This window comes from Agelaius tricolor, unplaced genomic scaffold (genome assembly GCF_023055355.1).
Source record: "Agelaius tricolor isolate 1412-34295 unplaced genomic scaffold, bAgeTri1.0.p SCAF_1, whole genome shotgun sequence".
NCBI classification, from domain to species: domain Eukaryota; kingdom Metazoa; phylum Chordata; class Aves; order Passeriformes; family Icteridae; genus Agelaius; species Agelaius tricolor.
In genome coordinates this window covers 102,148,668-102,163,785 of record NW_027269261.1, presented here as the reverse complement: position 1 = coordinate 102,163,785, position 15,118 = coordinate 102,148,668, and the positions used below count along the sequence as shown (strand labels likewise).

Sequence of the window (15,118 nt, the reverse complement as noted above, 5' to 3'; positions counted from 1 at the left end):
ATTCTTTGCTTGGGATCTGATGCCTAAAGAAAGGGTGCCAATTTGTAAAGGTACAGAATATCTGAGCAGAAGTGCTTTGCATACCTCTTCCTATCCTGCTCTCATGTTACCTCTGGCACCATAACATTACCATAATGCTGGTAACAGATCCCACAGATCTGTTTTGCAAGCACTACTTGCCAGAAGACCAAGGTTCTTTCAGTTCTTTTAGTCCCTATCTTGTCTCCCCTTATCCATGTCTCCCACACCCTCGTCTCAGTGTGGGAAAGCCACATTTTCCAAAAAGAGGAGTATCTCCTGCTGTGTTTCCACCCTAGCAGGATCAGTTCTATCTTCTGACCTAGAGGCCATGAAGAGCAAGCTGTTAACATTGACAAGTCCTGTTTGTGGATTCAAGGCATTCACTCTGCCTCCAAACAGGTTGTATGGTGCCACATAGTTGCACCCCCTTAATTTGGGACTTGCTTGGGGTCTCTCACTTTTCTGATCTACGTTGTTCTCCCTGACCTTCAAAGGAGCACAAGAACTTGGATGCTGCTTGAAAGGAAGAATTGAAAGGTAATAGCAGCACTCAGCTCTCCAATTTCTTCCACTCATGAAGAATATATAGAATATGCAGAGAAAACTAAATAACTTATTCTTAGAAAGCTCTTAGATATCACTAAATAAGGCATAGACCACTGAACATTTTTAATAATAGTTAAATGTGAGTCTCCATATGTATTTTTTTAATACATATAACTAGAGATCATTTTTATGTTCCTTCCTGCTTTTAAGTATAGATTGTTCATGACACTTGATAACTTGTACAACCAGCATCTGTAGGGTAACTGCTTTATCACGCTGCCTATGGTATGTCCTTGCACAGGGGCTGAATAGAAACAGCCACACAGAGAAACACAATGGATGAAAGGCTGGGCCATAAAAACAGCAGTTTGCGTTTCTTAAAATTGAGCAAAAACCTACCCGAGTCCATCCTTAGCTTTGAGCATAAGGATTATTCACTGTATCCCAGTGGCTACCTTGATACTGATGAATGCAATGGACCAAGGTCTGTCCTCTGCTCTGGAGACCAATAATCCCTGGACTATATCAATACAGCTGAACTCTCTCCCATGCAAAGTACGGACTACAGCCAAACCCTGATAAACTCTGTCTGGGGAGCCCTTAGCCCTGCCAAGGACTATGCTGACCATTTAGCAGCATGCAGACACCCAGACCCAGGCCAGGGCTCAGGTGTTCCCTAGTCTTATTCCACTTTCTAATATAAATTATAAACTACAAACTACAGTAGTATAGAAGCATAGACATGACCACAGAAAAGTTATGAAATGCAACAGTGGGCTGCTCACAATAGATCCTACAGACCTCTGCAAGAACCTCCTGGAAGAACCCCATATACTGCCACAGAGCTAGATTAAAACTACTATGTGTTGTTCCTGTACTTGACAGTGATTAGGTCTGTTTTCAGGAGAGAAAAAAAACTGCATTCTCCTAAATACTTAATGTTTATTTTTTTTTACATCTGTAATTAATTGTAGGTACCTCTTTACTTACGTGTAACTAAAGGGGGACAAAAAAAGATTAATTTCTGAACAAACATATAATAGCTATTGGTTTAGTTAGAAAACAGAGGAGTCTGAAACAAAGTAATTTTTTTAATGTAATAAAAGGTGAAAAAATCTAAAGAACAATAATGGAGATTTTTCTGACAATTACAACTCGCAGTAAAATTTATTTTTAATGAGAAAAAAGTTGGGAAAAGGCACATTAAAAAAAGAGTCTTAAGAACATTGTGCAATGACATTTGATTTTAACACTGAAGCTTTCTTCTTTGCAAACAAAAATCCGTCTTTAAAACATGTGCAAAAGGAGGTACAAATATAAATCAACTACAGCCAAAACAAGAGCTGTATAGTCAGTACCACAGTACCACCTTGTGGGGAAATAAAAATGGTTTCAGCATTGACTTCTTCCGCTGCACAGTTTCAGGAAATACTCATCATATAAACATAAAATTATAACTAAGACAAATGAAAGAGAGCCAGACATCAGCAATGTATGTGATGCATGATTTCTCCCAGTGTCAAATTACTCTTTTTGAAGAATCCATGTTCCAGATGAAATCTTTCAGAATTCTACTGTAAAAACTTCCTGGAAGAAAAATGTATCCTTTTACATTTGCCTACATTCTTTACTTGACTTCCATTTGTTTCAAATTTATTTCTCTAGTTACACTGAATCAAGAGAACAATTGCATCAGGCATGTCAAATTCCACCCACACAAAATGCTTCATAAAGTTAAAGGCTATGACACAAATAAACTAATGCCAGGATCTTTGAGATGACTTTTTTATTGCTTTTCTGCAACTGATGTAGATATTAGAGACAGTAATATTCCTGACTACATCTGAAGAAATAAGGTTATCAAATCCTCAGATCCCCAAAGGGAATTTTCATCTGCCTTTCTCCATTTCTTTCATATAGTGAAAGAAATTTGTATGATTAAGTAATTGCTGGTTGTCAGAAGAAGTAGTTGCCCAGCCATCATATTTTAAGAGCTGTATTAAATGCAATTTTCACCCTTTTAAATATAACTTCTTATAGGCATCTCTGAATTTAATGAATCCCTAATAAAGCAGAACAACTAGTTCTTTCTTTCCCAAGTTGTTCGGATGTTGACCAATGGGGCAGGGGGAGATGGGGAGGGGAATATTCTTTAGGGGATTTCGTTGGGCTATTTTATATTTTCCTCCAATATATAAACAAAGTTTCAACTTGCTTTTCTTCTTGCTGTGGAGAACATGCCATTGATGGGAACAGTGCAGAAACAAACTCACAAGAAATTAACAAAATTGTATTCAGGTTTACTCTTCACACAGAGCTAGGTTGTGACATTAGACTTCTAGAGTTTGAGGACTCATCCACGTACAGCTGTTCTACTAAGACTGATACTGGCTTTACCTGGGCTGGGGTGAGATCCCAATAGTGGGATTCCCTTCACCTTACTTTCATTAAGAAATTGGGTGAGCAGCCCAATTGCCCACACATACCTACCTAACATCATCTCAGATTCCCCAGAATATGCTCCCTGGACCTTCAGCTCATGACCTGCATCACATTTACCAGCCCCATGCAGAGGTCACAGAATCCCTGGGGGTCTTCAAAGTCACTAAATTATAATTAGTAGGAAGCTGAACCAAGCCCTAGAAGTATAACTGAAGTTCGTCACAGGGGCTTGCAGTAGAGAAAAAGAAAAAGACATCTCCAAAGAGTAATTTGGGAAGAAATGCCCTCTGAAGACACCTGTCTCTCCTTACTGATCAAAGAAGGAACTTTGAAACTAAGTGGGAACTAACTTTCAGGGAATCATATTTTGATGAGATTAAACTGAAAGTTAATGTATAACAGTTTATAGACTTTTTCTCTATTTTTGCATGCTCACAATATTGGCATTGTTGGTTGTTGTTTGGGTTGCATGTCGTACCTATGATTTGTACAAGGTGATCTGGCCTATAATGCATACATTATTCCAGGATACCAGTCAGCTCAGATGCCATTAGTGGTGGCAGTACCAGCAACTGGGGTCTGATTGCCAGAGATGGTTCATGCACATGAAAAGTGCCTCTGCACCCAGCTACTCTTTTACAATCACATGCTCTCTTCCCAGTGAAGGCAGCACCCCTCTTTTCCAAATATGCATTTAATTTGCCAGAAAGATAGAAAAAAATTATGCCTCCCTCTCAACAGGTTCTCCACAAACCAACACCCTAAAATCATGGCATCACACAAATTCCCCAGGTTCAATCTCCACATTCCCAGTCTCCATCATAGTGGATCTGGCACACATCCCAGAAGTAGATGATTTTCTAGAAGATGCCACCACCAGGCACATGGAACTTGGAGGGCCTGCCATGCCACTAGCCATGTATGCCCCACAGTCTGGGAGACCCACAGGCACTCTCAGATAAAAAGTAGGCAAGTCCTGAAGTTAACATTTCAGAGTAGCTTTGAAGTTTTGAGTTTTCCACCACAAAACCATGAGATCTATGTATATATTTTTTTCACTAAAGTTCATTTTCCTTCCTTTTCATGAGAGCAACGGACACAGATTGAGATTCCCAAGAGGGCACATGCTGCCAGGTCTCATCAAGGTAAATGAATTAGACAATGAAATGCTGAGATTATGCCAAAAATTAGGTCTTAGCAAGTTAACTGGCTCATCACATCTATTGCATTGATCTGTTGAAGCAACTGCTACAGTAATTGCCTGAAGAAGGCTGTATTTATGAAACAGGACCACACAAGAATCAACCTGTGACATGTTTCCAGCTTGCTAGCGTATCCTTAGGAACACAGTACAGCCAAGGATGGAAGGAACCTTGAAAGATTATCTGGTCCAACCTTGTGCAGGAAATGGAGGCTAGATGAGATTATCTAGCACCCTGTCCAGTTGTGTCTTGAAAACATCCAGTGAAGGCAACTTCACCATGAACCTGGATGTTGTTCTAGGCAATGGTTATTCTCACTGTAAAAAAATTCTGTCTTGCATCAAGATGAAACCTGGCACAACTAGCACCCATTGTACCTTTTCTTCCCTATGAAGAGAGGGACTCCATCCTCTGGAGAAGCCCTTTAAGTGCTAGGATACTTGTGATGAGATCCTCTCTTGAGCCTTTTCTTCTCAGGGAGAAAAGGACTAACTGCTTCAGACTTTCTTCATACAAGTTCTCCATTTGACCAAGAGCTCTATATGTTCTGTATTTCTGTCAGCTTTAGCTGGTATGAAACCAGAAAGAGCATCTATTCCTGTTTCTCATTTAAATAGTAGAACAGATCTTCTAAAAGAAAAATTTTGAAGGTAAGTTCCTCATACACAGGAGCCTTAGTGTATGAGCTCTCAGTCTACATGTCTTATGCCCATTTTGTGATGAAGATCATGAACAGTTTCCCCTCTTATTTCCAGTCCACTGCTCCCATATTTTGTGATGCTCCACCCACTTTTGTGTCTTGTATAAAACACACAAGGCTGTAAAATCCTTTTCACAATATTGTGTTAAAAATCACACCTGCAACAATTCCTTTCACATGCTCTAATTCATTCATTAGAAGCTTTAAAATGAAAGATAATGATATTACTTCCCCAAGAAATAAAATACCAATAATTTCTCCTACTTCCAATTTCACTTCCTTCTTTAGAATACCACCTTACTCTCACAATTCAATGCAATACTTACTTGATCTTAAGAACATGCAGTTCATTCCAATCTATATTCAGGTAAAGAAATACCACGATAAGAATTTGTTACATTATTTACACCTTTATTAGCACATTTTTATTCAACATATGATTAGAAGATACCTCCTTAGGAAATTAATACAATACTTTGCTTTCACAGATAGTTATGACAAATAAATTATTTCATTAATCAGGACCATCCAGTGAAGTGACTTGCCCCATTTGCAAGGAATATTTACAGGTCTCCAATCTGCATGCATTAACAGGGTTCTTGTGCAAAAAGGAGTTTCCTTTTACTTGAATATCACTTTCCATCAGTACTGTTTACATTCACAATATCTTTATCTTTCCAATCTCTTTAAACAGAGGCAACATATATCCTCTCTGTCTTTGCTTCGCAAGATTAAACATGCCAAGTTGTTTTATATTCCCCTCTGTGGTAAGCCCTCTCTTATCTTGACCATCTTTGTAGCTTTTTTCTGCAACTAGTTAGGTCTCAATTCATTTTTCTTGGAAAGCAGGTACCAACACAGTAGAGCCTTTCAGATGAGGTCTGCATAAACTTTTATAGCTTTATTGGATATGTCAAACGGGATATATAAGCTTGCACATTTTCTAGGTGCATTACCTACAACACTCACAGTCCTCCTAAAACCAGTTAAAGCATGCAAGTTGTAATCTTCTTCACCTCTTCTTCGTAAACCTTTCACAGGATAACAAGATGTCATGAGTTCTCAAATTAATTTATGAACGTGTATTCTAATATTTTAAATACTAGCCACTTTATTTCTCTTATCCTTGGACTCATCTTATTTCTCCCATTTGATGTTCTTATCCTTCTCTCCATTAACTATGCTGTCTAAACTTATGTCTTCAGAATCACTGTCATACTCCTAATTCTCTTATCAACACTGTTAATGAAATTACTAAGAAGCTTTCTCTCAAAATTCAATTCTGAAAAACAGATTTTATTAGTAACTTCATTGCAATACTTCCCTTTTGATAGTCTCTACTGTCTCCTAACCACTCCCCTACTTTCTTTACCCATTTTCAGTTCTTCTAATGATTCTTATCATGTCCAGCTTAATTAACAATTTCCCACAAGACAATATATCAAATACATTCAAGACAGAACAGTTCTATCCATTCTCCTTGCCTAAAAATATCACTGAATATATCAAAAATGATCTTTTGTTAATCCGAGATAATTGACCTTTGATTAAAAAGATGTGACATTTCATTCCATTTACCTCCATGCTCTTTATTATTCTCTCCATTACATTACATTTTAAAGTCTACTGAGAGCAGAGCAAAAGACACTTAGATGTCTGGATCTGTTCTTGCATCTTTCTAAAATACCTTTGCAACTTTATAGCTACCTACCTTTACGCCTCTGCCTAACACATCCTCTATCAGCAATTTCATGTACCATATCTTTCAGACCTCTCAGATCAAGATCAGCCTGTCTACAGCCATCTGTCTCCTTCTTCTCTGTGCTAAGTTTGTTACTATCTTTCTCCCCCTGGCCACTTAGCCAAGCCCAGCTGCTGATAGCTGCGCCAGAGAAAATGTGTTTGTTTACAGGACTGAATCTAGGTAGTCTCTCACCTTTGCTGAGCCCTTAATGCACAGTGGCTGCATTATTTGACTTTCCTGGCTCTCTTGGTGGTTTAGACTGCTGGAAAACTCTGGGAGATCTAACATGTCCCAGACTAGGAGGCAAAATAAAGTGCAGAAACAAATGTGATCATTTGAGTTTCTGTAATACTCATACAACAGAACTTTTCCTTTTACTAAAGTGAATACAATTCCTTGCATACAACTGAGTTTGCTATTTAGCAAAGCAGCTCATGCATTTATTTTGCAAGGCTTTTTTAGTTTGTTTTTTTTAATAGATGTATTTTATCACAAATAATAGGGAACACCACGACTGAAGGAATTAATAGCTATTTAGAAGATTTTACATACTATGGGGAAGTCTTCCCGGACTGCAAAAGAAGCAATAAAAATACATGAAGCATGCTGGGGGTGCTATCTCAGTGTATTTGGCAGAAGACACCCTTGTTCTGTTTCCCAAGACTGCAACCATTATTGCAGGACATAACTGAAGAAATCATTGAGATTCAAAGTGGAATCTGACACACACACAATATTGCAACCTGCTCTTGGGAAATATTAATGTACAAGCCAAAGGAGTTGCACAAGAAGAGTAGATTAGGCAACAACTCAGCCATGCAGAGAAACAGAAGTCTCTCAATATCATCACAGTGATTTGTCCTCATGAGATATTTCTAGTGTACCTGCACAGGAAGGAGCAGCAGGCTTCTCTGGGGTGCCTCCCAGCTGTGACAGGAATTTGTGGGACACGCGTGTTTCACAGTGCTCTCCATACTACAGTCACCAGGAACCCACTCTTTAATAACAGAGGGTTCCCACAAACTGAAATAACATAACTTCATATTTACAGGACAATATTTAACAGGGACAAAATAGTCAGACTTGGCAGAAACATATTCCTGTGCTTAATCTAGAAGGAAACCTTTTTTGTTGTAGGCATTCCAGTTGTAGATACCACCCAGTATGTTCCACCACTGTTTTCTAGTTTCAACCTTCAATCACCTAAAGTGAGACATTTTAACCAATTTTTTTTTAATGCATATACTGAAAAAACAACACAAGATAAAGTCTTTTGGAAGAAGAAATCACTTAGCTTTTTTCTAAATCAAGTCAGTGGGAAATAATGTTTGTTCACCCCTCTTTAAAAATTGTCAGAGAAATTTTAAGGGAGGTGGATGAAGGGTAGTCAGGATAATGTATTTGTGCCTTTGTCTGTATTCATGAAAATGTGTCAAAATTCTAAGCTGTACAATTCCATATTATATTGGATACATTTTCACTAGCATATGCAGATATTAGGGCTAAACCTCAGGTCTGTTAAGCTGTCCAGGTGGACTTTGTTTATATTTTGCATCAGACTTACTGCTGTCTCTTTTGAAAAAAGCACAGCCCTACCCTCTAGGACAGGTGTGACAAAAAGCTCCACAGCAGCTGTCTCAGGTTGGAGTATTTGTGCACACTCTGGCCATGGTACCCAGACCTTTCCAACAGTCCTTAAGCAACCTTCCAGGCAATGTAACCACTTTCCAATGTTAAAGAGGCTGAGACCCAGAATGTGGATTTCCCAGGGTCTAGGTTTTTCTTCTAAACACAAGAGCAGTTTTTCTCCAAGATAAGCACAGCAGGTACAGCTTTTCTTTTCCTTTTTCTCATGTATCTGTTGAATAAATATTTTGGGGCTGTACAGGCAATACCCAGTCCACAAAATAGCTAATCGTAACTAATTAAGACTATGTCAGTCAGGAAAGAAGAAAAAAAAAGTAATATCAAAATTACTACATCCTTAAAACCCCTCCTGATCTTCACAGCAGTGACATTTTGATAATGATGATGACTCTGCTTTCACAAAGAAAGAGCTCATTATTTTTGAGATACATATTTCCACATCAATTTCTGAAAGGAAATGAACCTTACAAGCAACTATAATTGGAATGCTCTCATCTGCTGTCTTAATACCCATCAACAAAATGTAACAAAGGTAACAGAAAAATCTCTCCACTGAAAAACAGAAGACTGCAACTGCCATCTGCCTGATACATACCCTAAAGAGAGGCCTGTGAAACATAACAAAAAGCCAAATATTCAGTTACATTTAACAGAGATCACCAACTGCCACCCCCTAAAGCACAACCACCCACTTGGCCATCTTTCTTAAAAAAAACTACTGATGTAGTTCACCTTTCCCAATGCAAATGTGCCCAAAAAAGAAATAAAATGTTAAGCTTTTGGCCTGAGATCGTGCTCATGATTGCAACTAAGTATCAAGATGATGGATTTCAAGCATCCAGTGATAGATTTTCACAGCTTCCTTTCTTTTCATTCATGCTTTATCCTTGGCTTCAGTTGACTTCAGGTGTTCCTTGTCTTGATCTACAAGTGTTTAGAGAACTGAAGCATTTCATGCAGCAGTATGAAGCCAGTATGAACCAGACTGAAAGGAGTCTGGTTTTCATTGGACTTTCAGTTTTCTCAATACCTCATAAATCCATATTCCTAATCTTCCAATAATCGATATATTGCACACTCCAGCAGGTGAGACAGCAGAAGCTACTTACACTTTCCTATGAGAAGTTGTGAGGTGCAGGTATAAACATGGTTCTTTATGACTGTGTCCCAGCATGACTAAGATGAGTACTAATAGTGGATTTTGAGGAAACGAAAATCAAATGCTTCACTGGGTATAAGGGGGTGCCAGGGTCAGTATGAACATCCAAACCTGTAAACAAGCTGAGAAAGTAGGGGCTCTGGATAACCCCACTGCTGGATGAAGCAGATATTAGCCAGATTTTGTGGTACTTGGACTAACAGAAGATTCTTTAGATCTTTCTACACCAAACCATATCAGAAAATCAAAAAGCAACAGTAGAAACTCAGCACATTCAGCATGAGTCTGCTCCCCACGCACACACAGATTGCATGGGCAATGTAATTGCACCAACCCCACCAGCCCTGCATACGAGTTTCATCTTGCATGCAACAGAGTCAACACAGACTGTGACTCCTTGGCTGGGATTTCTGGATTGGTGTACATCTGAGAATCCTGGACAAATTACAAAAGCTGACAGAAAAATACAAGAGGGGAGCAAACAAGCCTTAATAGCAACCTGTCACAAAGTGCAGCAGCTCCGATAGAGGTACTTTCACTTTGGCTTTTCTAACAGCTGAGCCACCATAAGATTAGGTCACTTCCCATATTCATTCTTGATTTTTTTTTTTCCTAGTTAACTGTTTAAGCAGCTTTCTCAGGCTAGCTGTGTAAACCAGATCTCTCTACATTTATGAGACTTCCTTGTGAGGAACAGACATTCACTAGCATGCTAGCAGAGGAAGATCTAGGAAAGCTTACTAGATCTACTAAAATTACAGACTATTAATAGTATTGTACAATAACATAACTTTTTATATATAGCCTGAAGGCTAAACATATCAAAATGAAGCACAGCTGTTTCAGGGGAACACAGCAGCTCTATTCACTCATCTCAGCACTGATTTCACACCATGGACTGCCCTGAAGCATCAGTCTGAGACATTTACAACTGAAACACTAATGCGGTGGGTGCTGCAGCCAAAAGCAGAAGCGGGAGCAGCAGACAGCCCTGGCAAAGAGTGGGTCAAGACTCCCTTGGATAGGGAGCGGTTAAGGTATACGTTCATTCCCTATCCTTTTATTACTATGTGTTTACATCAACCGCTCCATTCTTCTCCACTCCACTCCACAGTCACCCTCCTACACACAGGTTTCCCCTGAGAAGGCACCGCTGAGGAGCACAAGGCCTGCCCTCGTCCCAAGACCCCGTACAACACCTCCTGCCCTGGACAGATACAAGCACATATACAGGGGAAGGGCCTGCGCCCGGCCCTCGCATGGCGGTGACACGCAGCCCCGGGAGGGGGCCGTGCCCGCCCGGAACGCGGGGAGCCCCGCCGGACTGTGCCCTGCAGCCCAGGCTGGGGCGCGCGGCCGGGGCGCTGCCCGCAGCTCCGCTCCGCGCCCGCCGGCGGCTCCGGCTGGCGGCAGGAACAGGAAGCGGCGCCGGGCGGGGACCGCGGCTGCTCCCCCTGGCGGCAGCGGGCGGCGGGGCGGGGCGGGGGCGGTGCCGCCGCCAGGCCGTGGCCCCGCCGCGGCCGCCCGAGAGGCCGCTGCTGCCGGCGCTTCCCCGCCCGCCCCCGCCTGGCGCTCCCTCCCTCCCTTCCTTACTCTTTCACTCCGTCCCTCCCTCCTCGGCCGGGGCAGCAGGAAGCGGCTCTGATGTCAGCGGCGGCGGCCGCGGCGCGGCTCTGAGCGGCTCCCCCACCCCCGCCGCGGCCCCCTCTCCGGCTGCCGCCGCTGGGGCTGGCGGCGGAGCCCGGCTGCGGCCCCGGGGGCGCCGCATTCTCTCGCCCGGGGACGCGTGGCCGAGGCGGTCCCAAGCTGCGCAGAGGCCGCGGCCTAGGGCAGTCGGCGCGGCGCCCCGCGGGGGTGCGGGAGGGCGCGGGATGCGCAGCGGCGGCGCCGGGGCCTGTGCCCGCCGCCTGTGAGGCCTGAGGCCGCCGCGGATGCGGCCCCGGCGGCGCCTCGGCCAGGCCCGCCCCGACCTGCGCCAGGAACCGCCGCCGAGCCCCGCGTAGCCCCGGCTCCGGCCCTCGGCTGCCCGGTGCCGGACCCTCGCGTAACCCCGGCCCCCTCTCCTCCCTGCGGTGAAAGAGGAGGCATGTCCGCTGCCGCCTCCGCTGAAATGATTGAAACCCCCCCGGTCCTCAACTTCGAAGAAATCGACTACAAAGAGATCGAGGTGGAAGAGGTGAGTGAGGGTCCCGCCGTCCCCCTGGCTCCCCGGGCGCGGCCAGCTTGGCCCCGCCACGCAGACCCCGCGGTTCTCCTGCCCGGCGCTGCGCTGCGCTGCGGAGGGGCCCGCGGAGGCTTCGCGGGTGCGCCGGGATGCCGCGACCCCCCCGGTGTACCTGAGCGGGGCTTCTGTGCTCCCGTGGATGCTGCAGCGGCTGGCACCAGCGAACAAAGGCGGTCTGGCTGGGAGCGGAGGTGCCAGCTTACTCCTGCCGGCCCTGCTGCTGGATACCTGACTGTGAAGTTTTATTTAAACGGGATAGATTTATTCAGGACTTTAAAGTTTCGCCGCCCATTTTGCCACCCACTTTAGTATGGGTGGCAAGCATAGTTGTCAAGAGAGAACTGTTAATTCTAATCTTTCTTTTAGGTCTCTATGCCCCTGCTTTCACCTTCTGCCACCAAACTGAGCCATTGTATATATAATGATCATACCACTCTTAATGATTTGCTAAATTTACAGCTCTGTGAGCTGTAAGGATAAACAGGGGGTTTTTTCTTAACATAGGCTAGTGATGTTGCACTCATCGATGTTTAACATTTCATTTGTGACCTGTGCCTGTTACACAGGAAGTGACATTCAGTTATTGTATAAAATTGGAAGGTAGCTTTTCTTCTGTGAAATTCACATAGTGAAATTATTTCAGGTGTATCTTTCATCTGTCAGGGGTCCCTGTAAAAGTAATGTAGGTGTGATCTAGGGTAGCTTGTGTGCTTTAATAACGGGCTCAGCAGTCTCTATATACTACAGTGTTGTTTGACTCTCAGAATTACTCAAAAATATTGCTGCTGTTTTTTCATTGTCGCCTGCTAAATTCTCTACAGGAATTAAGTTTCTTCTTATAGATCCATAACAAATTTGATGAGGCCAGCTTGTAGAGTCTGGACCTAACAGGCATCCAAGACTGCTGAAAGAGTCCCTGTGCTTTTATTTGTAGATTAACATCTTTCTTTTAAAGTAATAATCACCCTGTTTTCCTTAAAAAGTTTGTGTGGAAGTGGAGTTTTGTGTAGTTTTATCAGTATGACAGCCTGGGTCTCAGGTTTTTGCAGTACTTTGCTAGATACTGGTTTGTTCATAATTATCCTCCTGGGCTTGGGTCTCCTGGGGATAATTCAGGGACCTTAAAATCTACCATGGAGCACCAGGGCACCTTCTGCTGTATTCAGGTAGTATTGTGGTAACTTTGCCTTTCAGCATAGCTGGCACTGGGCACTGGAAATTTTCAGAAGACAATATATTTCAAAAGATTGCCTCTATCTCTTTTTGTGAATTTGGCAACCATAAAGATTTTTGTTTCTGTAAGTCTAGTTGTTCCGCCTCCCTTTATGCATTTAATTATTCTGAAGTCAAGGTATTTTTTGTTGTTTTTGCAACACTTACTAATAACTGGGGATCAAATCACACGTTTTGGGAGAAATAGCATTTCTCACCCAATGAAGAAAGTATAAGCAGCTTATCCATTGTAAAAAGGTGCCCAGTGATGGCTCACAGAAGTGAGTACCACATCTGCTGTGTTAGACATAGCCCTTTGAATTAATAAAGTGCTATTCAAATCTTTAATCCTCACAACACCTTTGGGGAGATGTTAGCAAGGATTGTATTGCTGTTTTACATACGGGAGATGTGGACCTGCATAGTGTGTAATTGGTGTAACTAGAGTCTAGCATTCTAAGGTTTAGTGCTCAGAGCTTGACTGTGTCCAACACAGTCAAGTCTGGCACTTGCAGAAACAGGACTGTCTGTATAAAAATGTATCTAGAGACAGTGCTGAAGTAGAAATTTGTTTAATGCAGTTGTTGTTATTCTAAACACAGTATCTTCATAGAGATACAAAACTCATGTGATGTAAGCAAGACAACTTAGATAGTGTTGTCTCCATGAAAAAATCTGGTCACAGCTGGCATAGCATTTTGAGTGTACCTGTCTTCCCAGAAGTTCTTAGAGGCAAAGGGAGTACCCTAGTATTGAACAATGTCTAAATGTCCATGCACAGCAGAAGAAACAAGACCTACTTTACAAGAAAACAGATGGATTGGAGATCCTACTTAGGCCTTGCTTTTCTGAGCTGTGGGTGTTGACCTCTTACTCATGATGCAGTTTCAGCACAAATAGTCAACGTTGTAGTCATAACAAAAGGCACATCCTTACTGAGGATTTTCTGTGCTCTCACTTTAGGCTCAGAGGTTTTCAAGGATTTTAAGTGGCTGTAATATCTCAAAATCGTCATATTTATGCTTGGCAAACTTCAAATGTTGCAAAATGGAGTGTTAAGAGATCTACACTGGAAACTCAACTGCTTTTATAATCATAGCTTTGCTGTTGTATTATCAAGGCTGTCTTGTCAGCAGATAGCAGTCCCACTCTGCCACTGGTTTATTAATAGATATTGAAGTTCTGGAATACTTACAGGCCCAGAGACCTTGCTAATAAATGTGAGATCTATAAGTGCACTTTCATTTAAGTTTGTCTGAACTCTACTGAGATAAAAACAAGAATATACCATATTTTGGTTTAGCTAGCATGCACATGAGTAACTGTAGTGTTACTTCCCACCAGTCAAACACATCTTCAGCTTCAGAATGCCTTTTTGTTATTTCAAGTGCTTAAAATGAAGTAAACTATAGAGACAATTATTATGAAAGAGTTGGAGTCAAATCAAAATTGATGTGACACAGCAGGAGCATCTTCAAAGCTAGAAGGGGAAAAACAACACAAAAGTTTTGTTCAGAAAGTGTTCTCTATTTCAACAGAAGTGCTCTCTATTTCACTATACAAGTTTTCAATTGTGAAAATGCCATTTTTAGTTTTTAGTATTGTATAGAAAAATGATTAGAAACTGAAAAAATAAAATCTAATATAACTGAAATCAAGTCAATAATGAAAAGCCTAATAGCCTTGTTTTAAAATCTCTTATTTGAATCTAGAACAACACTCTGGTTGTTTCTTCCCAGGGGAGTTTCCACATCTAAGCTAAAAGAGACTTTGGTTTTTAATTGTTCTGGCTCTTTCCTGAAAATTCCACTCTTTCCTGAAAATTCCACAGGCTTTCCTCCACCAGGTAACTGGGTAACAGTCCCATACATGACCAAAACATAGACCTCTTCATCACATGATGTGTGTATGCTTGGATTGCACAGCCAAAGGTACATGTCTGGTCATGTATACTGCAGCCCTGCCCAGTCACTGCCTGATGCAGACAAGTTAAAAAACTAATGCCATATTTGCACAGTTGCAAGTTACTTTTGGATGGTCTGAAATGTAAATTATTTGAAAACTGTTTTTTAATGCTCTGCTGGTATATTGCAGTTTACAATGAAGTTTCTTTTCAACAATCTATTTGGGCAGTAGTTAATTCTAAGAGAATTTTCATGTTTTCATCTCCTGTTTTCTTTGAGATGAAGAGGTAAGCTTTATAAATATTTATTTTAGAAAA

General features: G+C 41.9%; 1 protein-coding gene and 1 long non-coding RNA gene across 11 annotated transcripts in view; one reads left to right on the top strand and one right to left on the bottom strand.

Moving 5' to 3' along the window:
- Window positions 1–11,963, bottom strand: part of LOC139598981 (uncharacterized) — a 142,791-nt gene extending 130,828 nt beyond the window's left edge. For all 4 annotated transcript variants that reach the window (XR_011682114.1, XR_011682120.1, XR_011682117.1 and 1 more), the window contains exon 1: window positions 11,798–11,963. This is a non-coding gene — a long non-coding RNA (uncharacterized lncRNA). The remainder of the gene's footprint in view (window positions 1–11,797) is intronic.
- MAP3K7 (mitogen-activated protein kinase kinase kinase 7) overlaps window positions 11,506–15,118 on the top strand; it is a 48,615-nt gene continuing 45,002 nt past the window's right edge. For all 7 annotated transcript variants that reach the window (XM_071445912.1, XM_071445882.1, XM_071445881.1 and 4 more), the window contains exon 1: window positions 11,506–11,637. In XM_071445912.1, coding sequence (XP_071302013.1) covers window positions 11,548–11,637 — 90 coding nt within the window. In that variant the 5' untranslated portion in view covers window positions 11,506–11,547. The remainder of the gene's footprint in view (window positions 11,638–15,118) is intronic.